General features: G+C 37.3%; 1 protein-coding gene and 1 non-coding gene across 8 annotated transcripts in view; both read right to left on the minus strand.

Annotated features, from left to right (window-relative positions):
• Positions 1-26220, minus strand: part of RC3H2 (ring finger and CCCH-type domains 2) — a 48445-nt gene continuing 22225 nt past the window's right edge. For 3 of the 7 annotated variants that reach the window (XM_049895543.1, XM_049895550.1, XM_049895549.1), the window contains 16 exons: positions 23733-23933; positions 23132-23264; positions 22898-23016; positions 20722-20834; positions 13446-13754; positions 9426-9640; positions 7838-8268; positions 7129-7299; positions 4281-4427; positions 3747-3960; positions 3421-3505; positions 3073-3154; positions 2856-2990; positions 2497-2604; positions 2264-2412; positions 1-391 (listed from right to left, as the gene is read on the minus strand). In XM_049895543.1, coding sequence (XP_049751500.1) covers positions 196-391; positions 2264-2412; positions 2497-2604; positions 2856-2990; positions 3073-3154; positions 3421-3505; positions 3747-3960; positions 4281-4427; positions 7129-7299; positions 7838-8268; positions 9426-9640; positions 13446-13754; positions 20722-20834; positions 22898-23016; positions 23132-23264; positions 23733-23933 — 2808 coding nt within the window. In that variant the 3' untranslated portion in view covers positions 1-195. Of the gene's footprint in view, positions 392-1577; positions 1610-2263; positions 2413-2496; positions 2605-2855; positions 2991-3072; positions 3155-3420; positions 3506-3746; positions 3961-4280; positions 4428-7128; positions 7300-7837; positions 8269-9425; positions 9641-13445; positions 13755-20721; positions 20835-22897; positions 23017-23131; positions 23265-23732; positions 23934-26220 lie in introns of all 7 variants that reach the window. The other 4 variants (XM_049895546.1, XM_049895544.1, XM_049895548.1 and 1 more) reach the window with 4 other exon arrangements.
• Positions 23350-23460, minus strand: LOC126083500 (small nucleolar RNA SNORD90). Its single transcript, XR_007518842.1, has one exon. It is a non-coding gene; the product is annotated as a small nucleolar RNA SNORD90 (small nucleolar RNA).

Raw genomic sequence — 26220 nt, forward strand, 5'->3', positions numbered from 1 at the left:
TTTTCTTTTTTTTTGTTCTTTTCAGAATGCTAATGCAAGAGGGCTTGAAGTATCAAAGAGTCCACAGGAAATGGATGCCCCAGTAATATCTTTTTTTTAAAAAAAATATACATTATATAATATATATTATATATATAAAAAGCTAGTGTAAATGCTTCCATGGTGTGATCACAAATTTGAAAGATGAACCTCCTTTCAGCTGTTAACCATCTTCCCATTTGCAACAGGTTTTAAAAAGTCATTTTTATCCTCAGACATAGCACGAGTTTTCAGGATGAGGTTGCCAACACTGGCAGATGTGGTGATGGGGAGGCAACTTGCATTGCTAATGGACGCTGGAAGTGGCTGGCTAAAGCAAGAAGTCACCGGCAGAATTGTTTTTTGCTCCTCCCTGAGAAAAAACAAATGACATTGAAAATAAATTAGTTTTAAGTGGAAACATTAAGAATAACCATACATGCTTAACAAAAGTTGTGTCAAAACTTCAGAGCCCATAGCAAAGGTACGTCTTTATTGAGTAAAAAGTTTAAGAGGTGACTGAAAAAGTCCCATTTTCCAAAAATTATAATAAAAAGTCAAAATATTGGTTAATTTAAGGCCATACAAACTACTAAGTCAAGATTAAGCCCAAACAATGGGAAAAGTGACACCAAATGTGGGTGTAGTAAGCACAGCACAACCAAAGCAAAAACAAGTGTTTGAGCACATATGGATGGGTGGGTATAAGCATATTGATACACGGGTAGGTACAGGTGCATACGTAGGTGAGAACAGACAGAAGTATCTATTAAAAAAAAAAAAAACAAAACCCCATTGCTGTGGAGTCGACTCCAACTCATTGCTACCCAAAAAGACAGAGTAGAACTGCCCCATAGGGTTCCAAGGAGTGGCCGGTGGAATCGAACTGCCGACCTTTTGATTAGCGGCCGAGCTCTTAACCATTGTGTCACTAGGGCTCCAAAGTATCTACAGGTACGTGTAAATACAACTATGTGGGTGCAGGCAAATACATTCATTGAAGACACAAATATGGATACTCCTCAGGCATAACCAAACACCTTCCTTGACTGGTTTTCTGGGTTTGAAAGCTTAGGACGATGGTCTCATGGGAAAATTCAGTCAACTGGCGTAATAGAGTTCACAAAAATCCTGATCTGCATCCTAGTAAAGTGAGTAGTGTCTAGGGTCTTAAAAGCTTACCAGCAGGCATTTAAGATACAACTATGGGTCTCTACTTGTCAGGTGCAAAACAGTAAGAGGGTAACCAGAAGTTCAGAGAAGAAACAAGCCGATACGAGCCACAACCTCATCTACCCTGAGACCAGAACAAGATGGTGCCCCGCTATGACCACTGACCATTCTGACTGGGATCACAATAGATGGTCCTGGATAGAATGGGAGAAAAATATGGAGCAGAACACAAATTCTTAAAAAAAAAAAAGCCAGACAACAGTGGAGAACAGAGGACTCCTTGTGACTACCGCCCTGAGACACTCTTTAAACCTAGATCTGAGCCTAACCCCTGAGATAACCTTTTAGCAAAATAACAGAGTGGCACACAAAATAAAGGATATTACCTGTAAGATCGGTGCTCTACTTAAAATACCATCTGTATGAGACCAAAAGATCAACAATTACTCAAAAGCAAAGATGAGAAGATGAGGGGGCAGGGAAACTAGAGTATCAGAAATGAACAAACAAAACAAAATTAAAGAGAATGTTGACACATCATGATAAATGTAACCAACGTCACTGAACAATCTGTGTGGAAACTGTCAAATGGGAACCTAACTTGCTGTGTAAACTTTCACCAAAAACTCAAAGAAATATTATTTAAAAAAAAAAAAAAGGTTAAGCCCACAGTAGACTTAATTTTTGGTAGTATTTATACAAAATGGCAATATTAAAAGGCAGAAAAATCTTAACATGATTTTTAAAAAGGGAAGCCCTTAATCTAGGTCTTAATTCCCCATTTTGTAGTCTAGAAGTTTGGCTACCAGGTTCAAGTAGTATAACCTGATGCTGGAACACAAGGACTGTTACACCTCAACAAAACACAAGTTTCAGGGTACTAAAATGGACTACTCAGTTCACATTTACCTCCCCTCTTCTAAAAATCCAGACTGACCATGTCCTTGGCCTATTATATGAGGTTTTCCTCTCACAGCACAAAGCCAAAAATGAAATTTAACACTGCATCTACTTCTCTTTAAACACTCATGCCCTATACCAACTGGTTATGAATTTTCCTTCTAACACTCACAGAATCACATGGTCTTCACCTAAACTCTGTCTCTTCTGCTCTAGTGACTCCTTTTGGTGCTGCTGGACTGAATGTCCATTTTCCACTGCTGTTCCATTCAGCAACTGATCATTTTGAGAAGTGATACCAAGTTGTATGTCCAGGATCTCCTAAGAAAATAAAATCTGTTAATCCTTCAGTACACTTTAATTTCCAATGGAACAAAATCTCCTAAATATAACTGTGATACTTACTTCAATTTGTTCACCTTGTCCATCAGGTTCATCTGTATCAAGTGCCGAAAGTTCCAATTCAATATCTCTATCAGGCTTAGAATCTGTTGTATCTTCTGTATAATCATTCTGTAATTAAAAAAATACTGATCTTAAACCTATGAAAACTGGGGTTTCCCTTTTAAATTAAGATAGGAATCCCAACAATTTAACGAGAGAATTATTTAAGAAATCTGGGACCACAACTTTATCTCTATTGTAAGTTTTAAAAGCAATCATCCATCAGAAAAAGGCACAGTAAAATATATTAAGTTATGCCATAAACCAAAGTGCAAAAGCAGCAGATTAAGCATGAAGCTTGATAGGTTTGATCTCTTTACCTCTCCGTTTCTTAATTCAATTTCCTTGCTCAGAAAATTTAAAGTAAGGTGACGACCTTCATCTAAGGAATTCCACTTCTGTTGCATAGCCAGAGCATTGGCCTCTCTCTGAAGAAGTAATGAGTTACTCTTGGCCTACAGAAGGGAAAAAAGGTAAAGTTAGCTTTCGACTGCCATTCTATTTTTTAAAAATTCAACTCTGAATGACAGAGCCTACCTGCTGAAGTTCAATGCTCAAAAGGTCTCCAGTACTGGAATGCTTTCTATGACCAGATAAATCAGTAACAATGAATCTATCCCTTTAAAGAGAAAGATTTTCATTGTAATAAAAATGAAACAAATGAAGCAACAAAAGCAGTGATGACTATATATGTTTGTTTAATAACAGAACCCTGAAAATTTCAGTCATCATGCCAAATGTAAAAGTAAAATATTTTCAGAAATTTGTTATATAGCTCAAACAAGCAAAACACAATTCATGAACAATTGGGGGGTAGGATTTGTACTCTAAGTATACATACAAGTCTAAAAATACAGAATCCTAAAGAATTAAGAGCAACATTACCGTTCCACATAGTGTGCTGATGGCGTGGCCTCACTGCCATATGAACTCCACCTTGAATCAACAGCATTAACATAAGGGACGTAATCTATAGAAATGTAGAAAGAAATAATAGTCATAAGTGAAAAATCAGTATATAGATGTGAATGTATGCTTTTCAAAAAAGATCTGCAGTTTATCCTACTTGCCATGTGATCCCAACTAAACCATTTAATTCTGAGCTTACTGTGGTTGTTAAAAGGAGGAAAAAGTTCTATATGCCACAATGTGAGGGTTAAAAAGCACAGTGCCTACAGCATATCAGGCTAGGTATTAGTTAAGCGGATTACCTGACACACTGATGGGCTTAGTCGCACTTCCTTGGGAAGCAGTGGCCTGGACAGGATCCGTGGTATGGTAACCTGTACGAGAAGATCTGGAAATTGCACCCCATTTTGAGATGATAGGTCCATCACTAAAAGGAATTATCGGGTCTTCTTCTTTTGTCCTTCTCTGAGTTTCAAATAAATGTACTCTCCTCTTAACATCTCCACTGTCCAGGTCCTGCATAAGCCAAAGAAAATCAATGAAAGGCCTCTGGAGACATACTTCCGCTAATACAAATACATGCTAGTAAAAGACATGTAATAAAGTTGTCTAGTAAATTTCACCGTAGACTCTAGATCTCAGTGATAATCCAGTATCTATTTCAGACCACCCAACTATGGTCAAATAGTTTAAATGTTAAACACAATTTATTAGAGACGTACTTAAATATAACCCTACTGCTTACAGATGAGCAATACAGTGGTGATATTAAGATGAAAGCATTCAACCTGTCTTACATTTGAGTCAACATGCATTATTTCCCACCAAAATCATACCATTAACACAGCATTGGAATTAGCAATTACATCTTTGGGCTCTGAATCGATGGCATTTATACAGGAGCCTATGGTGCCACAAGACCAGGGAGAATAATGGGAAAGTTGATCTTCTTCAAATTTTGTACCACTCACGCTCTCAGAGAACTGATTAGGAGGAAAAAAAAAACATAGTCAATTAGTAAGAACTTAATTACAAACTTGTAACCACTATAAAGTTATTATTATAGAATACATAGGACTTCAAACTAAACAATACTACTTTCAATAACTAATAAGCAACAATATTTACACTATTTTTATTTATATTATTTATTAATAGAAAATAGCATGCCTTCTCTTTTTGCTTTGTCCTTCAAGTGTTCATTGAACTGACAACTGATGCCATCAAACCAATCAATCTGTATTTATATCACGCATCTAACATGGTATGGACTGCTCTAAAAAACGGGAAAATAGAACAAATACCCACATACTATATAGTCCCTGTCCTAAAGGAGTTCATAATATTTTAAGAGTTTACAATTTTTCGAGAAAAGAATGATGCATGTAAATAAGAAAGTATAAATGATAAATTAAATAAAGTACAAAAGAGAAGGCTCTGGAATTACACAGGGAAGGGGATAAATTTAAAGGGACACAGGGGAATGATTACTGTAAGACCAGAACACTAAAGTCGTAAGAATTATTAAATCTAGATTACTAACTATACAGATGGGACCTGTACATAGATCAAGAGGCAGTTGTTTGGACAGAACAAGGGGATACTGAGTGGTTTAAAGTCAGAAAAGGTGTATGTTGTATCCTTTCACCATACCTATTCAATTTGTATGCTGAGCAAATAATCCGAGAAGCTGGACTATATGAAGAAGAATGGGGATTGGATTGAAGAAGAATCAGGATTGAAGGAAGACTCATTAACAACCTGCATTATGCAGATGACATAACCTTGTTTGCTGAAAGTGATAAGGACTTGCAGCACTTATAATAAAGATCAAAGATCACAGCCTTCAGTATGGATTACACCTCAACATAAAGAAAACAAAAATCCTCACAATTGGACCAATAAGCCGCATCATGATAAACGGAGAAAAGATCGAAGTTGTCGAGGATTTCATTTTACTTGGATCCACAATCAGCACCCATGGAAGCAGCAATCAAGAAATCAAAAGACACATTGCACTGGCCAAATCTGCTGCAAAGGACCTCTTTAATTTGTTGAAAAGCAAAGATGTCCCCTTGAAGACTAAGGTGTGCCTGACCCAAGCCGTGGTATTTTCAATCCCATCATAACGCATGTGAAAGCTGGACAATGAACAAGGAAGACCGAAGAAGAACTGACAAGTTTGAACTGTGGTGCTGGAGAATACTGAATATACCATGGACTACCAAAAGAACGAACAAATCTGTTTTGGAAGCAGTACACCCAGAATGCTCCTTAGAAGCAAGGATGGCCAGACTGCATCTTACATACTTTGGACATGTTGTCAGGAGGGATCAGTCCCTGGAGAAGGACATCATACTTGGTAAAGCACAGGGTCAGCAGAAAAGAGGAAGACCCTCAAGGAGATGGACTGACACAGTGGCTGCAACAATGGGCTCAAGCATAATGATTGTAAGGATGGCACAGGACCAGCAGTGTTTCGTTCTGTTGTGCATGGGGTCGCTATGAGTCAGAACCGACTCGACAGCACCTAACAACAACAGTTATACAGATAAGCAAATTTAAGACCAAAAAGGTTAAATAACTTGTTTCAAGTCACATTGCTAGCCAATAGCAGATTTGAGTCTTGGAGATATATTTATTCCCTAAAAACATAATATAAAATGTAAAATGCTGTTTTTTTTTTTTAATCTGGCAAGTAGCAATTCTATCACTTTTTCAAAATGTTTAGATGCTTTGAAGACTGTTTGGTGAGATGTATTTGGACCTAGTTTAAAAATTCAGTGGTCTACTGAAATGCTTACGGATAAAATATGTTTAGGGTTACTTCAAAATAATCCAATGGGAAGCGGGGGGTATAAATGAAACAAGACTGGGTATGAGTTGATAACTGTAGAAGCTGGGTGATCAGTAATGGGGCATAATATATATTCTCTCTACTTCTGTATATGTTTGGAATTTTCATAATGAAAAGATTTTTAAAGATTTTATATTAGAACCTCTAGGGGTGAAAGAGTGTGTAATAAAAAAAGAAGAAACTGTTTAAACTAATGGTTTTCTCTAAATACAACAGTGCTTAAAACACAAGGGTAAAGAGAAAAATCATCCTTATACAAAAAAATTTTTTTATGCCAAGAACAATTAACAGTGATGTAAATGGCATGAATACTACAGAAGGCATTTCTGTACCTGTTGTGAAGTAGGGAAGAAATGCTTCAGATAGACCAGGATTCAAATCCCAGGTCTGCTATGTAAAGGCTGAATAATCTTGGGCAAATTACTTAACTTCTCTGGGTAAGATTCCTCACCTGTAAAAGAGGGATAATACCTGCCCCCTAAGGTTTTTATAAGAATTAAAGAAAACAGTATTATGTAAATTTTTAGTACAGTGCCTGGCAGGTGTAGGTGCTCAATAAATGATAGTTATAAATCTTATTAAGAACCATAAAAATAATGAGAACTACACTGGTGGAAAAATTTTAAATTCTTGGTGAAATACCTTAATGGTCTTTAGAGACTCACAACACCTAGCCATAGTGCTTACACAGCGTTTACTGAGCTAAACTCAACTGCACACCAAACCACTGATAAACAGCCAACATAGCTACCCTGGTTTAAGTGAATGTTCTGCAGCCAGTTGTTTGACCTATCTCTGTAACATCAAGTGATTAAAACCTTTCTTACATCAGTGCGAAAGTCTACACTGAATAGAGGAGAAGGCGGTGTTGGTGATTGTGTTGCCACAGGAAGAGCTGAAGAGACAAGAGGTGCTTTCTGAGTGTGGTACTGTGCCCACTGCTCTGGCTTTCTTCTTATCTGCTCCTCGTAACTGGTCTTCAAATGACCACAAGGTTCCTAAGGGGGGATAAAAGAAACAATCTTAATCATCTAGGGAGCAGTGAATAAATTTAACTATCCTCTGTGGAAATAACAAAAACAGTTTATTGGGACCAAAAAAAAAAAGGCTGGGAAGTCATCCTAGCCTATTTTTCTCCACACACTTAAAAAAATTAGTATTTATTCATTTTTCTGGTTTAGGAAGGGCATTTGTAAAAATGGGAGGATACTGAAAAAAGGCCCTGTGCTTTTATTTTGAAGATCTCTTTCTGCCTTCCCATTAGTTTCCTATCCAAATATAACATTTATTGAGCATTAATCTGTATCAGGCCCAGTTCTAAGAGCTTTATTTTTTCTGATTTAATCCTCATGGCAGCCTTATGAGGTAGGTACTACTATGATTTCCATTTAACATGAAAAAAACTGAGGCACAGAGAGGTCAAGTAACTTCCCTAAGTCAAAGAACTAGTAAGTGGAAGAGCCAGGATATATACCTTGGTGGTTTAACTCCAGAGACAGTGTCCTTAATAGCATTCCTCTTTCTATCATTACTTACCCTTGGTAAAGGCACGGTTGTCCTTGGCTCACTTGGTGGCTGACAAGCCACTGAATAATAACCATCTAATGAGTTATATCTTTCCCTCAAAGGCGTCTGATAGACAGACGAGTGCATCACATCCATTGGAGGTAAAGAATTGCTTCTAATAATGTCATCTCGTTGGTACATAGGTGGGCGCCAGATGCGCCTGCTGTCGTACACAGGGGCATACATTCCAGAAGGTACTGGAGGAACTGGACCATACGGCTGCGGAGGAGGTTGGTAAGGAGAAGCATTCATTCGATCTCGAGGGGAAAATGTACTGTAATGATCAGCATATGGCACGGAAGCAGGTGGGAGGGAGGACTCTGGAACATTATTGGACCTCACGAAGCGAGGAACACAGGGAGCCACACCAGCTGGTACCGTTGGAGGTGGTGGGTAGTATCCTTGAAAATTGGAAAGAGGAATATTTAATGTGATCTTAGTAAAACCCCCAACATTTTAAAATGGTTTACATCTAATGCAGCCTTTAATGTGGAAAAATAAAATAAGCTTTAAACTTTAGTTACACTGCTTCATAAGGAAGCTGCACACTTTCAAGACACCACTCTATGAAAACATTCAATACCTTGTTGAATAATGTCTTGAAAATACATGACAGAGGTATTCACAGATGGCTGGTAAATTTCTTTCTACCACACCTATTGCTACAGGTTTTGAATTAAGTAATTAGCTAGATCACTGTGGTTTTTTTTTTCTTAAATAATTTTTGTTTTTGGAAATATACACAGCAGAACATATACCAATTCAACAATTTCTACAGGTACAATTCATTGACATTGATTACATTCTTCAAGTTGTGCAACCATTCTCACTCTCCTTTTCTGAACTGTTCCTCCCCAGTAAGCACAAACTCTCTGCCCCCTAAGCTTCCTAGATTTGCTGCTGTCAATTTGATCCCATAAAGTTTCCTGCTACCATTCCTGAATGTTTTGGTCAAAGATTCTACAGAAGAATTCTGATCAAAAGGGGGAATCCAGACTTTCTGGAGCCACTGGGGCTGGATGAACCCCTGAAAACTACTGCGCTGAGATCACCTTTAATGTTAAACCACAAATACCCCCCGAAGTCTTCTTTAAACCAAACAATAGTTTAGCTTAACTAGTAAAGAATATCTGCCTTGAGCACTGGGCTCTCTTAAGGAATTCTCTACATTGGATCAAACTGACAGATCATTGGTTCTTAACCTTTTGGGGGTCAGAGGTTAAGGACCTCTTTCAAAATCTATATAAGCTGTGAACTATCTTCCCAAAAATGTACATGAGCATATATAAACAAAATATTTTTAGATTTACCACCCCCCCCCCGAAGCTCATCCACTGACCTTATTGATACTTGATTCATAGGAATGACAACCTTAAAACTATTGGTATCTAGAATCACAGATTATTGGGGTAGGAAGAAAACATAGGGGTTATGCAGTCCAAGGGATTTTTTTTTTTTTTTTATGTAGACATGTTTAGATAAACTGACTAATTTATGTAAGGGCAACAAATGTTAAATTAAAATTTCTTTTTTCGTACAATTGTCTAAAATTACTTACTTGTCTGCGGGTACTGTGGGACTTCAAAAGGTATCTGAGTCCTTGGATCTTGAAAATACTGAATGTTTTCAGAATGCTGAGGATATACTGGTACTCTAGTTACAAATGGGCTAGATTTTGGAGGCACAGAATTCAGCTCTGTTCCAACATTAGGGGGCCCAGCTGAGGTAGCTGCTATATTACTTACAGGAGTCTTGGGTGGAGAACCAATTTTACTGGAGAAAGAATTTAACAAAGAGGGATAAGTCACTACCTATGATTGACAAGTCTTCCTCCGTAGAAATTTTTCATAAAATTATATAGTGAAACCATTAACAGAAAAACACTATAAATTTCTATGACAAATAAGGCAATGAATTTCACTGCCTTTACATGGTTAATTCACAGGGTCACAGTATCAGGTCACATTTTCTGGTGGGGGAAACAAGCAATACAAAAAAATCCCAGATACTAATGTGACCCATAAGTTCCTTTTTACCCCTTCTTTAATTAGATTTTTCCTACTGGAAATTAAAAAAAAAAAAAAAAAAAATTCCTGTTCAATAAATTCTCAATAGAAGAAATATAGTTTGCCAGTAGAATTCTTGGGGACAAAGAAGACAGACACTGAACGAACTCTTCGACTAAGAGTCAGATTACCTGAAATGTAAACTCCTAAAGAAAGGCTGCGTTTACATACTTTGTTAACTGCTATATCCCCAGCATCTACAACAGTTCCCAGCATACAGCAGGTAGATAAGTAATCAGTGAATATTCACTGGATGAATGAAATAGTTGTACCTGATAACTCATCACACTGATGTAAAATACATAAACCTTTTATCTCGGTGACATTAATCTTTTTTTTTTTAAATACACAAAAGGATTTCCTTTGTTGAGTCACCAACTAATCAGCTCCCAAGAATCTCATCTTGGTTTTCTTATTCCCTTTTAAAACATCGAACTTTAGCCAAGCTTTAGGTTTGTGGTGATTCAAGAAAATGATCATGTTAATGACACAGATTTGAATACCTGGCATCCCAATCAGATTAGAAGGTTTTTCTGGAATTAGAGAAAACCTTTTAAAGCTGCAGTGTAAACAAGGAGTATGGGGTGCCTTTAAGGTGCAGATCAGTCTAGTGGTTGTTTACTTCTATGTGCAACTGTATATTAAAATATAGAAATTAACAAAGGATTTGTGAATAACAACATTAGGTGCAAAAGTACTGGCTCAGAATTGAGATATTTTAGGGCCTTGATTACTTTTTGAAGTTAAAGGAAATATGGAAAACGATTAGGATTTCCTTATAATAATAATAATTAACACTTACTGAGCAGTTACCACACTCCAACCATTATGCTAAGTACTATACACAGATTATCTGGCCCATCCATGTCAAAATGTATGTACCATAAAATTTGGATTAGTAGTCCTTTAAAATAGAAAACTTTTGGAATTATCAGGAAAAAAGCATCAAAATCCACGAGAAATATTCACGGCTTCATAAAATCATGCGGGCTATCCCAAACTTTCAGACTTAAGGAAAAAGCTAATTTTCAGTTACATTCTAGTCAGAGAGCTAGATTACCACAGCTATATCCTAGATGAATTTCAGGATTCTAAGTGCTCCTTTACAACAGCCCCTCTCATAGCTGCATGCCTATGCTGGTGCTTTTTGCTCTACTTGGAAGCACCTTACTTCTTTACTACCCATCCTTCTGGAACTAACTCAGACATCATCACCTCACGTCTAAGAAACCTTGGAACACAACTCCATTACAGTACCTTTTAGAGTATATTATCTGTTCACATGTCTGTCTACTCAATTAGACTAGAAGACCCTTAGAGGAAAGGGCTATATCTAGTTCATTTTCATTAGCTATACCAACTAGGGGGCCCTGGTGGCACAGTGGGTAAGCATTTGTCTGCTAACCAAAAGGTCGGCAATTCTGACAGCAATGAGTTTGGTTTGGTTTTTTTATACCAACTAGACTGGTATTTGACACATTGGAGGTGATACATAATTTTGTATGACTACGCAAATGCTTTGTTCAGATTTATTTCTTAAATTTTTTTCCCATCATAGTTTTAGAAGTTGAGATATAATTCACATGCCATAAAATTTACCCTTTTTAAGTGTACAATTCAGGAGGGTTTGGTATATTCACAAGGTTCTGCAACCATCGCCACTATCTAGTTTCAGAACATTTTAATGACCCCAAGAAAAAAAAACCCGATACCCATTAGCATTCACTCCCCACTCCCTCTACCCCCTGGCAACCTCTGGTTTACTTTCTGTCTCTATGGACTTGCCTATTCAGGACATTTCATGTAAATGGAATCATACACTCTATGGCCTTCTGTGTCTGGCTTCTTTCACTTAACATCAAGGTTCATCAATGCTACAGAGTAATTACTCCTTTTCATAGCTGAGTAATATTCAATTGTATGGATATAAAACAGTTTTACAACATTACCTTACCAAAACCTTTCAAAAGCTCATTTCCTGAACATAAAAAGTTGGTCTCCTCCATATTCCATATAATTACCAACAAACTTGATCAAAGTTTTGCTATTTCCTTTTCTGAAATCTTCTCCCATATTTCTCCCAGCGATATAAAATTTTCTTGTCCTTTAATAAAATTTCAGACGCACATACCCATTGCCAACTCATAGAAACGCTGGTGGCACAGTGGTTAAGAGCTATGGTTGCTAACCAAAAGGTCAGCAGTTCGAATCCACCAGGCACTCCTTGGAAAACTCTATGGGGCAGTTCTACTCTGTCCTGTAGGGTCACTATGAGTCAGAATCAACTTGATGGCAATGGGCTTTAATAAAATTTCAGTACTGCTTCATTTGTTTAAATGCTGTCTCCACAACTATATCATCATAAGCTCCTTAAAGGCAGAGATATCATCTTATACTTGTCATGCATTTCCAAAAGTACCAAGAATAGACCTCAGAATGAATGCACACATAACATTCGTTAACGAGACAATATTCTCTAATATATTTTTTCTAAAATCTCTCCCAGTGAAGAGCATAAGAGTCCTTTAATAAGCAGTTTCCATGATCACATGCTGACTGCAGAAGTAGAGAATATTAATACTCATCTACCTATCATTTATTATGTGAAATCACTAACAGTTTACTGTGAGTCTAGCGTAATGCTTTGTTCCTAGCAAAGTAAAAAACAGATAATGACAATTGGGCAACAAAAACTGAGCATGCCCTGAGATTTAAGACCCCAAACGAATATCAAGGCAGTAGTAGATTTTTGAGTTGGAAGTAACTTTTCAGATCCTCCAAGGTTTTAAAACTTTTTTTAAAGCACCAAAACTCTTTTGCCAAATGAAATTCTACACTAAAACCCAGGTGCAACAGTAACACCAGTAATAACAACAGGTATTTATTGAGAGCTTCCTATGTGGCAGGTATTATTCACCACACACGCTGCATGTATTAACTCATTTATTCCTCACAACCAACAGGTGAAAGTAGATACAACTGTTATTCTACATTTACGGATGAGTAAAATGAGGACAGACACAGAGAGATCAAGATCAAACAGCTAGGAAGCAGTAAGCCAAATCTGAACCCAGACAGACTGACTCCAAAATTTCCCCTCTTAACAACTATGCCTCATTAAAGAGCATAAATAAAAGAACTGCCCTGACAGAAACAGAGGCTAAAGGTTCAGCATTTCATTGGTTTAGGAACTTACTTAGTTCCTCTCCAGCAACGCTACGGAATCAACCCTAAAATTCAAGGAAATACGGGGTAAAAAAAACCCTCATCTGATCCAACCCCTTCAATTTATAGTTGAAGAAAACACCCAGAGGTGAAGTGACTTTCCAAGGTCACGGAACTATTCAGTTGCAGAGCAGGATGTGAACTCAAACTTCTTGATACTTAGTGGTTTTTCTACTACATCAAACATTCTGCATACAAATTCTGCTTTTTCTCAGGATAAGTAAACATACTCGGGGTCTCTAAAAGGGATAAGGAAGTCGTATTAACCATTTTTACCGAATACCTACTTTTCAGTTACGGACTCTGCAGAGGGCCCAGCAGCATTCTGACCATTAGTGCCAACCTTCCCCACTTTCTTCACAGTCTCCAGAACTCTTAATGTATTCTCAGTACTACGTGGGATTAGTGGAGAAACACTGTTTTCTGCACTTGAAACTCCATTTGTACTTGGAACAATTTTCCCTGTTGTTTCAGTACTTCCTATGACAGAAATGACATTTCCGGCTGTGGTTGTGACAGTGTTGTTCACACCAACTTTATTTAGAAGAGGAAACGTTCTTACAGTTGCACTGATCTTTTTGTTCCTTAATCGATACCTGTTTCAAAAACAATCAATGTATCAATGAACAGTTAACTAAATCTTACTCTGAAGGGGCAAAAAAAAAAAAGGGCAATAGGACAAGATTAAAAAGGATGAAACAGCTTTGAAAGAAGTTTCTTGAGTTTAATATCAAATGTAGTCTACATAAAACTGTGATAGATGCCATACGAAAATATGTTATTCACATAATATATAGTATACGTGTATATGTAAGCTTATAATATAGCGAAGTATACATGTATTCAAAGAAACCTTTTGGGAGCGTGGTAAGGAATCCTTTTGAAAATTCCATGTAACTGGAATATAAAATACACTATGTACAAATGGCAGGAACCAGTACCGAATTTAGTTGGGAACACAGAATGAAGAGAATAAGTATGCAAGAGTTGAAAGCATTCACTGCTCTTACCAAATTGTGGAAGCATTATATAATTTTCAAGGAGATTAAAAAAACTCACTCTAAAACAAGCGTAACACTAAAATATAGATTAGTATTATATTTTACAGATTAGTTTATGCCTAATGTAAAATGTATTCAGATTAAAGGCTCTTCTAGTAAGTTTTATTTATGGTGACCAGAAGTAATACTCTAATACTTGATGAAATTTGATCCTGGACTCCAAGAAATTTTGTTTCCACTCTTGTAACAAAAATTTCATTATGATGTAGTCCTAGTCAATGTTCCCTCCAATGTATTAAAGTAGTGAAAAATTGTTACATGAGTAGAAAAGAACAGTACACATTTGGAGTCATATATACCTAAATTAATCTGATACTAATATTATATATAACCAACATGGTAAGTATAAATAGTATTGGTGATTAACAATACTTTCACAATTGTTTCCCTTTTAGTCTTTCAGTATCTATAAACAGCTTCATCATTCAATCTTCTCTCTCTCTCTCTCACACACACATGCACACACTGACAGAGGCAGGTGAAGTTTAATAAAATAAAAATGTTCCCAGATCAGACTGGCTTATGCTGGAGTGATAGAAAATGAAGTATTAAAAAACAAAAACAAAACAGGTTATGGCCAGTTTACACATATCATCTTGTAAGCACTGGGGAACCAATGATTAAGAAGGAGAAATAGGGGTAGAAGTGTATTTCAGAAAGGCAATTCAGTGGCATGGAGGGGCCCAAAGATCCCTCTGCTTTCCTCAACATGCTTTCTGAAATCTGCTCTTCATTCTTTACCTCAAAGGTCCTTATACAAAAAGCCCAGCTGCTCCTTGCTTTCCACCCTGAAAGGACAAATCTCAGATAACCTTAAGTTTGTAAAAAACACTCTAGCAAGCAAAAAATAAATTTTGATTTTAAGCCTAGCAGAATCACAACTCAAAAGAAAGGAATTATGAGAAGTAAAACCTTAACTAAAGGAGGTAAAGTAAGTGACAAGTTGGGATACACATGAGACCACTAATACAGCTAAAGGTACTTCCTACTCAGGTAGGAACACTTGGATTTAGAATCTGGGCCTCACATTTGAAAAATTCAATTACTCCCTATTCTTTTTATTTATTTTTTTATCGTGCAGAAAATGCACACCAAAACATTCACTAGTAAAACTTCAGCATTTACAATTTAATGGCATTGATGACATTTTTCATGTTGTGCCACCATTATCACTCTCCTTTTCCAAAATATTCCACCCACCACTAACATAAACTCAATGCTCCCCAAACAAAAACTCCTCCTTTACCCCCACCCTTCCATACCTGGTAATCATTAATAATCTTTGGTTTCTATATATTCGCTTATTTCATGTAAGTGAGGTTATACAGTATTTATCCTTTTGCAACTGACTTATTTCACTCAGCATGTTTTCAAGGTTCATCCATGTTGCTGCATGCATCAGAACTTCATTCCACTTTACAGCTGCAGAATATTTCACTGTATTTATATATCTCATTTTGTTTATCCATTCATCTGTTGGTGGACATTTGGGTTATTTTCACCTTTTAGCTACTGTGAAAAGGGCTGCAAGAAACATGGCTGCATAGGTTTCTGTCTACATTCTTGCCTTCAGTTTTGCTGGGTATATACCTAGGATTGGGATTGCTGAGTCATATGGTAATTCTATATTCAGCTTTTAGAGGAACCACTAAACTGTTTTCCACATTGGCTATACCATTTTACATTCCCACCATGTTACGGACTGAATCCAAAAGCAAACCAAACTCATTGCTGTCAAGTCAATTCCCACTCATAGTGGCCCTAAGGGACAGAGTAAACTGCCCCACAGGGTTTCCAGGGAGCAGGTAGTGGATTCAAACTGCTGACCTTTTGGTTCACAGCCAAGCTTTTAACCACTGTGCCACCAGAGCTCCATGGATTGAATTATGTCCCCCAAAAATATGTGTTGTAAATCCTAACCTCTTTGCCTGTGGTTATAATCCCATTTGGGAATGCGTCTTTGTTATGTTAATGAGGTAGGGTTAGTGTAGGGTGTATCTTGAGTCAATCTCTTGAGATATAAAAGAGGCTAAACAAGTGGGCAGAGCAGAAATGGGGGAAGAGAGATGTCAAGCCACAGGAAGATCTCCAAGGAACCAGGAAACAAGCAGAAGAGCAAGAAACTTCGTCCAGAGTCAACAGAGAAAGAAAGCCTTCCTCTAGAGTCGGCACCCTGACTTCAGACTTCTAGCCTTCTAAACTGTGAGAAAATGAATTTGTTTGTTAAGGTTACCCACTTGTGGTATTTCTGTTATAGGAGCAATAGATAACTAAAATAGCCTTCAAACCAAGAGAACAAATCCATTGAGGTGACTGGCTATGTCTAATTAGTATCACCATCTATGGCCACCCTTGCTCCGCAGCTGTCTCTGAACTAATCTTATATCTACCACTGCTGACCCCTTCTCTCATTATTCCTACAAAACAGAACATCTTTTAAAAACACAAATCTACTTATGTCACTCCTCTGCACTTAAGTCTTTGATAGATTCTCATTGCCCTGAAGATAAAGATATAAAATCTAAATTGTGGCCTCTAAGACCCTGCATCATCTAGCTTGTGCCTACTTCTCTGATCTCTGATATCACCGCTGATCTCAGTAAGAGCCTTTTCAGTTGAATAGTGAAATTTTTTTTTTTTTTTTCTTTTTTGGCGAGGGGGTTGTTGTTCTTTGCCAACTTTTTGATTCGGTTTTTTTGTTGTTGTTAAGTAAAAGTTTCATATATATTTTGTATATTAGGCCCTTATCTGTATCAGATAAGGGTTCCTGAAAACTTTCCCCCCATCTGTAGGTTGTCTTTTCAATTTATCAATAAAGTCCTCTGATGTACAAAAGTATTTAATAATTACGAGGTCCCATCTATCTATTTTGTCTTTTGCTGGTGGAGCTTTTGTTACCATATCTAATAATCTATCATTAAACACTGGGTCCCAGAGCCTCGCCCCTACATTTTCTTCTAAAAATGTTTTAATCTTATCCCATATTCTTTTTGAATTGTCCATGCACCCCTTCAAGCACTCGCACCCTTCCTACCTAGCTTAGAGTCCGCCATCCACCATTAAACTCCCCTGAAAGTATCTTTAACTCCCTTGGTCCACTCCCCCTCTGTTGAATTCACCTGGTTAAATCCCAATTTTGGTTAAACTCAACTTTTCACTTTGTGTCTGCTCCTAAGCAGCTGAATATGCTGGAGAAAAAGTGTACAATCTGGCTATCTCTACACTTCTTTCTAAAGTATGATTGATTATTTAAAATGGTCAAGCAATATATTAATATACTTCTGGACTAAACAGACTTTCCCATCCCTAACATCCTTTGGCCCATCCACTCTCCACAGCCCCTCCACAGCTGGTGATCTTGCCTCCCAAGTAATAGGAAAATAGACAAAACCAAAACACTACTCATCTTTCCAACACCAATGTTACTAACCTTACTACATCTGTGGCCACATGCTGTCTTTCCTACTAAAACAAGGTAGGAAGGGTTCTTGTTCCAGCTGAGGCCGATCTTTCCACTTAGGTTCTAAGGCTGATCCTTCCACCTGAACCCCAGGTCCCAAGCCCACTGTTAAAGACTGCACTTTCGTAATTATTTTTCTTCTCTCCTGCATTGTAAATTTCTCCTTTTTCCTGCCATTTCCAACACATGACTTACATTAAGCATCTTAAAAAATAAACTCTTCCTCATGTTTCCTTTCAGCTATATTCTATTTCTCTGCTTCCTATTATAGCTAAAGTCCTTAAAAGAATTCTCTGTATTCAGCCTTTGGCTTTTACCACTCATTTTCTTATCAACCCAGAGAAACTGGGTCTTTGTCCCCACTATTCAACTGAAAAGGCTCTTACCAAGATCAGAAATGATACCAGAGATCAGAGAAGTAGACACAGGCCGGATGACGTAGTGTCTTATAGGCCACAATTCAGATTTTGTATCTTTATGTTTAGGGCAATGAGAATCTATCAAAGACTCCTGTGCAGAGAAGTGGCATAAGTAGATTTGTGTTTTTAAAAGATTTCTTTGTTTTGTGGGGAATAATGAGAGAAGAGGTCAGCAATGGTAGACATAAGATTAATCAGGAGACAACTGCAGATCAAGAAGGGGAGATGACAGCTTAAACTATAAAGATGGAAAGAAGAAGAGATATGAGGTAAGAAATACATTGTTGTTGTTGTTAGGTGCCATCAACTTGGTTCTGACTGGTAGTGAACCTATGCACAAGAGAACAAAACACTGCCTGGTCCTGCGCCATCCTCATGATCATTTTTATCCTTGAGCTCAATGTTGCAGCCACTATGTCAATCCATCACCTACAAGGTTTTCCTCTTTTTCGCTGACCTTCTACTTTACCATGTATGATGTCCTTCTCCAGGGACTGGTCCCTTCTGATAACATGTCCAAAGTATGTGAGACAAAGTCTGGTCATCCTCGCTTCTAAGGAGCATTCTGGCTATATATCTTTTAAAGGCAGATGTGTTCATTCTTTTGGCAGTCCATCTTAGTTATCTAGTGCTGCTATAACAGAAATACCAAAAGTGGATGGCTTTAACAAAGAGAATTTTATTTTCTCACAGTCCAGTAGGCTAGAAGTCCAAATTCAGGACATCAGCTCCAGGCGAAGGCTTAGTGAGTTGACTCTGGAGGAAGGTCCTTCTCATCAGTCTCCCTGTGGACTAGGAAATTCTCAGTGCAGGAACCCTGGGGTACAAAGGATGCATTTGCTCCCAGTGCTTCCTCTTGGTGGTTATGAGGTTCCCACTCTGCTTGCTTTCCTTTCATCTCTTGTAAGATAAAAGGTGGTGCATGCCACACCCCAGGGAAACTCCCTATACACTGGATCAGGGGTGTGACCTTATTAAGTGTGTTACAATCCCACCCTAATCCTCTTTAACATAAAATTACAATCACAAAATGTAGAACAAACACACAATACTGGGAATCATGGCCTAACCAAGTTGACATATATTTTGGGGGGACACAATTCAATCCAAGACACAGTCCATGGTATATTCAATATTCTTCACCAACACCACAACTTAAAGGCATCATTTCTTCTTTTCTTCTTAGGTCTTCCTTATTCGCTGTCTAGCTTTCCCATGCATATAAGGCAATTGAAAACAACATGGCTTAGGTCACGTGCACATTAGTCCTTAAAGTGACACCTTTGCTTTTCAACACTTTAAAGAGGTCTTCTGCAGCAGACTTGCCCAAGCAATGTGTTGTTTGATTTCTTGACTGCTGCTTCCCTGGGTGCTGACTGTAGATCCATGTAAAATGAAATCCTGGCAACTTCAATCTTTTCTCCATTTATCATGATGTTGCTTACTGGTGCAGTTGTGAGGATTTTCATTTTCTTTGTGTTGAGGTGTAATCCATACTGAAGGCTGTAGTCTTTGATCTTTATCAGTAAGTGATTCAAGTCCTCATCACTTTCCGCAAGCAAGGTTGTATCATTTGTATAACGCAGGTTCTTAATTAGTCTTCCTCCAATCCTGTTGCCCTGTTCTTCTTCATACAGTCCAGCTTCTTGGATTATTTGCTCAGCATACAGTCTAATAAATATGGTGAACGGATACAACCCTGACACACACCTTTCCTGACTTTAAACTGCACAGTATCCCCTTGTTCTGTTTGAATGATGTAAGAAATATATAGGAAGGTGAAATGGTAGAACTTTGGTGACTGATTAAGACAAGCAGATGAAGGAAAACTGAAAAAGATGACTCCCAAAACATGGCACGTATAAATGGCTGGACAGGACACAATGGGGGATGGCAGAATGACAAGTGGAAGAGAAAAAGTATGGGAGGAGAAAATTAGCTTAATTGGAGTTTAAAGTGCCCACTAGCAAAATGGAAACGCCCAATAAGGATGTAATATGCAGGTTGCTTTTTCAGAAGAAAGGTTCCGATCAATTTTTTTTTGGGGGGGGGGATTAGGTCTCAATGGTGAATGCGTTGGTTAAAAAGCAAAACAATTAAAATTTTGACAATGTGCAATATAGCTTATACCCCTTTACTTTTATTATCCGGGGGTAAATGGACATAGAAAAGAGGGTCATCCATAAAAGAAAGAAAAAAGAAAATACACAGCAGAAAAGAATGTTAAAAAGATTAAAGTCCATTAAAAAAAAAAAAAGTATCTGCTTTACCATTTTCCCTGGAACTTTGCTTTCAACTGACTCTGACCAAATAAAGTGTGCACAGAAGGGTGTTTTTGTTATGCACAGATGCTTAGTAGACACAGGGATCCCCACTATAAGCTAGTCTCAAGACATGACCTTTAAATAAAGTTTTAAATAATTTATCATGTTCATCTTGCTCCCATAAGCAATAAGCTGTGGTTTCAATAAAAAAAAAAGACAAGCTATTTTGCAATCTAAAGAACTCTACAATGTGAATTTACTTGCATCTTTCAAACTCATCATAAACTTTAAGACTGCATAAGGCACTTCCTTAACGACCAAAAATTAAACTCATATGAAAAAGAATTTTCATAACTTACTTCTCAAGTTCTTCCTGAGAATGGGCAAATGTACAATTTGTTCCTCGTGGACACCCGCCTTGTTGTCGTAGGTCTCGGCACATGCTAGTCTTGTATTTACTGTTCGGCTGAGGCTATGAAAAGGAAAACATCGCATGTATGAAAAACTGAAGATTCTAGTTGTTAATCACTCTTCAGACTTCAGAACTTCATGATTATACCCTTAATTCTTTTTCATATTAGAAATGTCACTCTTGCACTGAAACAACTACTGTTCCATTTGAATGGCACCCCTGTTGTGACGTATGTGGTATAAACTACAGTTGGCATTTTAGATATTCCTTCTGAGGATTATCTGAAATTGGTTCAAATGTATGTCTACTTATTTCTCAAGCAACACAATGCCCCCCAAAATAAAACATTTTCTCATCAACTTATTACTGTCTTAAAATTTAATAACAAAACAACAAAATTTTAAAAGCATTAAAAAAAAAAAAAAAAAGCCATAAGTTTTGTCCACTTAAACTTTCCCAGGAAAGGTAAAATACAATTTCCTCCTGAAAGTGAAAAATTAAGAAATACCAATGTATTTGTCAATTTGAGAGTACAGCTCTCTTCTAAACTTGGAACTGTTTAAGCTCACACAAACAATGAAGCAGAATATTAAAAAAACTCATCATAATTGCTGTAAGTTACATTAAAACCTAAAATGTCATTTTTATTTTTGTGACTCTAATAAAATGGAAACATGTATTTTTCAGTTAATATTTGACTATTATGATGTCTTCTAATAGAATAAGGACAGGAGAATGGACAGGTCACAGATGTGGAGTAGATTCAATCCAAGCTCTGTCACTTACTACCAATGACCTTAGATATGTTACTTAACCTAATTAAACTACAGTTTGGGAACAGCAATTACCTTGCAGATGGCTATGAGGATTAGAAATAATAAATGTAAAATACTGAATGTAGCCCAGCTACTACCAATGACTGCTCCGACAGGGAACACAAGAGAGAGTCCCTGACGGACCAGGAGAAAATTGAGATACAGACCTCAAATTCTAGTAAAAAGACCAGACTTAAAGGTCTGACTAAGACTGGAGGGACCCCAGAAGACATGGCCCCCGGACTCTCTGTTAGCCCAGAAGTAAAACCATTCCTGAAGCCAACTCTTCAGACAAAGATTAGACTGGACTGTAAGACACAAAATGATATTCACGAGGAGTGTGCTTCTTAGCTCAAGTAGATACATAAGGCTATAATGGGCAGCTCCTGTCCGCCTGTCTGGAGGCGAGATGAGAAGGCAGAAAGGAACAGAAGCTGAATGAACGGACACAGGAAATCCAGGGTGGAAAAAAGTGTGCCGTCACATTATAGGGAGAGCAACTAGGGTCACATAACAATGTATATATAAATTTTTGTATGAGAAACTAATATGAACTGTAAACTTTCACTTAAAGCTAATAAAATATATATATATATTGAATGTAGTGACTGGCTCGTAGTAATTCAACAAAGGGATGTTATTACTAGAATAAAGGGTTATAGCTAAAAAAAAAAAAAACTCCTTCTAATGTACATTGAAAGCATCTTGATAATTCAAATTCCACACATTTACAAACAAATTCATTTGGGTGATGGACTCGACGCAGTGGATTTTGTTCTGGAGGGTATGCATATAAAACACTTAAACACCGCCAAACTGCACAACATTTTCATGAGCGTCACAAGGTAGTGCACTCGTTCATTATTACAAAGCATTGCATTTAACTCAAATTTTTTAATATAATATTATAAATTTTATTATGACAGCCTGTTCTTAAGTACGAGTTGTTCGTAAGTCAGACATTTGTAACCCAAGGACTGCCTGTAGTCGTTCAAAAACAGTTTGTAGTAGTACACCGAATTCATATCCAAGATACCCCTCAAACTGTTGCTGTGCTATGAAATGCTTATCAGGGACCCTAAAGCTTGAAATTTTCCCAAAACAGAGACAATAAAAGCTTATGAGTGATGGTGAACATAATTAATGCCACTGAACTGTACACTTAACAATGGTTAAAATGGCGAATGTTTTGTTATATGTATTTTTACCACAAAAACTTATGAAGGAATAGTCACGTGAGGAGCCCATTAACAGCTTGTTAAAATGTTCAGAGGTAACAGCAATAAGAAGTGCCATAAATGTACTTACCTGAGGCGTTTCATGGCCTTTTCTACTATAATTCTGTATGAAATCTACAAGCCCATGAACCACTGTTTTAACAGCTACCATTGCATTTTCCAGCTGCTCCCAGGTTGGTGAAACAGCATCTAAAATATGCCACCAAGGAGACGGGGTTGGGAGGAGAATCTATTAGCAATAATTCTCTTGTGTTATTAAACTCGAAAGTAGAAAACTTATAAGAAACAACATTTTTCCACATACCTGGGTTAGGATCTATGTTTGCAAGAAGCTCTAAATGAGGCCTCAGTCTATTTAAGTTAGCTGGGTCACCTGTTCGTTGTAAAACAATTGTCAATTCTTGGACGCTCTTTGCAAATGATTCTGGAGACTGGAGCTAACCAACAGAAAGGAAAATGGTTTTTACTCTGGTTCTTATGATGCATCTTTGATCAAATGATTTCATTTAGTCAACATTAAATAGGTTTTCAAGTGTCTTCAGATTCCATAGTAGGAGTATCAATGATGAATTAAATTTTCACCTCAGAATCTGCCCTATGAAATTCATCATTAGACACTAAGAAAACTTATTTATAAGCTACATTATTTCTCTGGGGTTGGAATGTAGATAACCCTCAGACTTTGTAAGTAAGCCTCATTGCTTTTATTCTAATATTCTGAATTTGCTTCCCTGTTGCCTTAGTTTATCTTGAAAGTTAAAATAATAATAAAAAAGATAATTTATAAGTCTAATATTTTTTAAAAGTAGGCATCTCCAACTGTCTCCTTTAGTTCCATTAGAAAATTCAAGTTCTCTTCAATGTAACAGCAATGGTATAAAGTCAACATCTCTAATTTGACAAACCTTATCAATGATAGACTGCATGTGTGATTTATGTGCTAAGTCACCATATAGAAGTGAGGACCACTGCTCAGGTGAAATACGAAGTCCTGCTTCCATAGCAATATGAACAATCTGGGCATCATGTTCTCTGCGTAATGCCTCATAACTCCGAAATTCCTCCTTCAGTTGCATCAGGGAAGAGTCTTCATCCCTTTTAGTGACCTAAAAAATAAAGGGAAAAAAAATCAGAAGTGGTCTGCTCTGTCTGCCCCCTCAACTAATTCATTCATTTATTTTTTTAGGGGGTGGGGTACCTACCACTTATCAGACACCACACAAAGAAAGTGCAAAGATAAAAATTTCCTCACTACGAATTATTTTTGGAATGAAGCAGAACTTATATAACCAAATATATAGTCCTTGCCTTTAATGAGTACAGTAGTTGGTAAGGAAAAGTCTTATGAACAGAAAATTATAGTATAAGTGCTATTATAAGGCTACAGCAACACAGAGGAAAAGCAATTAAAGCTGACTGATCAAGGAGGAGAGGGATATCAAAAAAGTTGTCCCTCAGCTGAAGACTACACAAACTGAGCCTTGAGGAATAGGAATTCCCCAGGCAAAGAAGGTGAGGAACAGAATTCTAAAGAGTGGCAAGTGCATGAAATAGAAGCAAGAAAGAGGAGAGTACAGACAGTTAAAGCCTAAGATGTAGGCTGGAAAGGAATCATAAGAGGGCCTTGAGTATCATCCTGAAGGGGATGAGGAGCCACTGAGGACTTTTAAAAGGAGTGACAAGATAAGATTTATGTTTTTAAAAAACACCACTTTGATAGCAGTAAATGGTAGACTGAGAGACAGATAAGCAATCTGACAATCCGGTAGGTATATATTAGCACTATCACATGACTAAAACATTTTCTCCCATCCCTTAAATTATCATTAGAATATTTATACAGTTTTAATCTATACTTGACACACATGATTAAAAAAAACAGAAATTCAAAATTTAGAGAGTTTTACATGTCCTAAAATAAGGCTGTCTGGATCCCTGGTGGCACAGTGGTTAAGAGCTCAGCTGCTAACCAAAAGGTCAGGACATCGAATCTACCAGCTGCTCCTTGGAAACCTTATGGGGCAGTTCTACTCTGTCCTATAGGGTTGCTATGAGTTGGAATCGACTCAGCCGTAACAGGTTTTTTTTAATGAGATTATCTAATTATCCAAACATGCAGGTATCATCCACAACAGATGATACACACTTATTCCTGAACCATTCACTGCTAATGGCCATAGAGAAATCTGAAACTTGGTTAGGATTCAGAACACCAAGGACAAGTCATTCAAATGATTTGAAACTTAGTTTCTGCATCTACAAAATGAAACTATCCCAACTATCCCACCACTACCACCATCACCACCTCACTGTTTGTTTTCTATTGCTGTTGTTGGCACATGAGAGCAACAATAATATGCCCCCAAGAATATGAATATAGGGAAATCAAATTATCGTCTAAGAGTTAACTTAATAGTATCTGTTCACAATGGATGTAATTAATTTTCTTTAGTAATCTATAAATATATTATAGAAGAGGTTCAGACACCCAAAATTCTCATCAATGCAATCTTAGGTATCATTTTGGTTAAGAAAGAGTAGAGTGTGGTTAATACTTGTCATAAAAATCTATGCTCCACTTTAACTACTTAAAGTAACCCTGAAGAAACAAAAGGTAGAATTATCAACCTGAAAAACAGAAAAAACAAACCCAAAGAACCAGAAGATGGTAGCACTCATTCAAGCACCATCTACGTATAAAGTGCCCTGCGGGTAGCATAAGAATTTACCCATCTGAGTAATAAAGATGGACAGAGGTGGCTAATAGAGCCTGGTTCTACTAAAGTTCCAATAATATGCATCAAAATCACTTGTGAAGCTTTGAAAAATACAATCTCAGATCTACTGAGTCAGAATCCCTGGATTTGAAGATCATGTATTAAAAAGTATATATACTTTTAGATACACTGTGATGGTTAAGATTGTGTGTCAACTTGGCTGGGCCATGATTCTCAGTGTTTATATGTGATCACTACCACGATGGAATCTGGCATGAGCAGCCAATCAGCTGAAAGGGAGTTTCATTGGGGGTGTCGTCTGCACCCAAATATAAGCAGACATTCTGGCTCTTTTGCTCGCTCTGGATCCTGCGGCTGCCTCCTAGTCATCTGACCTCCAGTTCTTGGGATTTGGGCTATCAGCTTGTCAGCCAGTCTTGGTATTTGTTGATCTTCACAACCTGTGAGCAAGAATCCTGGTCTCCAACCTGCCAGTCTTGAGTTTTCCAACCCCTGTGGCTACGTGAATCAGGAGAAGCCTCTATTCTGATCCAAGGACTTGGGACGTTCCAGGCTCTACAATCACGTGAGCCATTTCCTTGATATAAATCTCTCTCTGTATATGTTTATACACTTTATTGGTTTTGCTTCTCTAGAGAACCCAGCCTAAGACATA

This window comes from Elephas maximus, chromosome 9 (genome assembly GCF_024166365.1).
Source record: "Elephas maximus indicus isolate mEleMax1 chromosome 9, mEleMax1 primary haplotype, whole genome shotgun sequence".
Lineage (NCBI taxonomy): Eukaryota > Metazoa > Chordata > Mammalia > Proboscidea > Elephantidae > Elephas > Elephas maximus.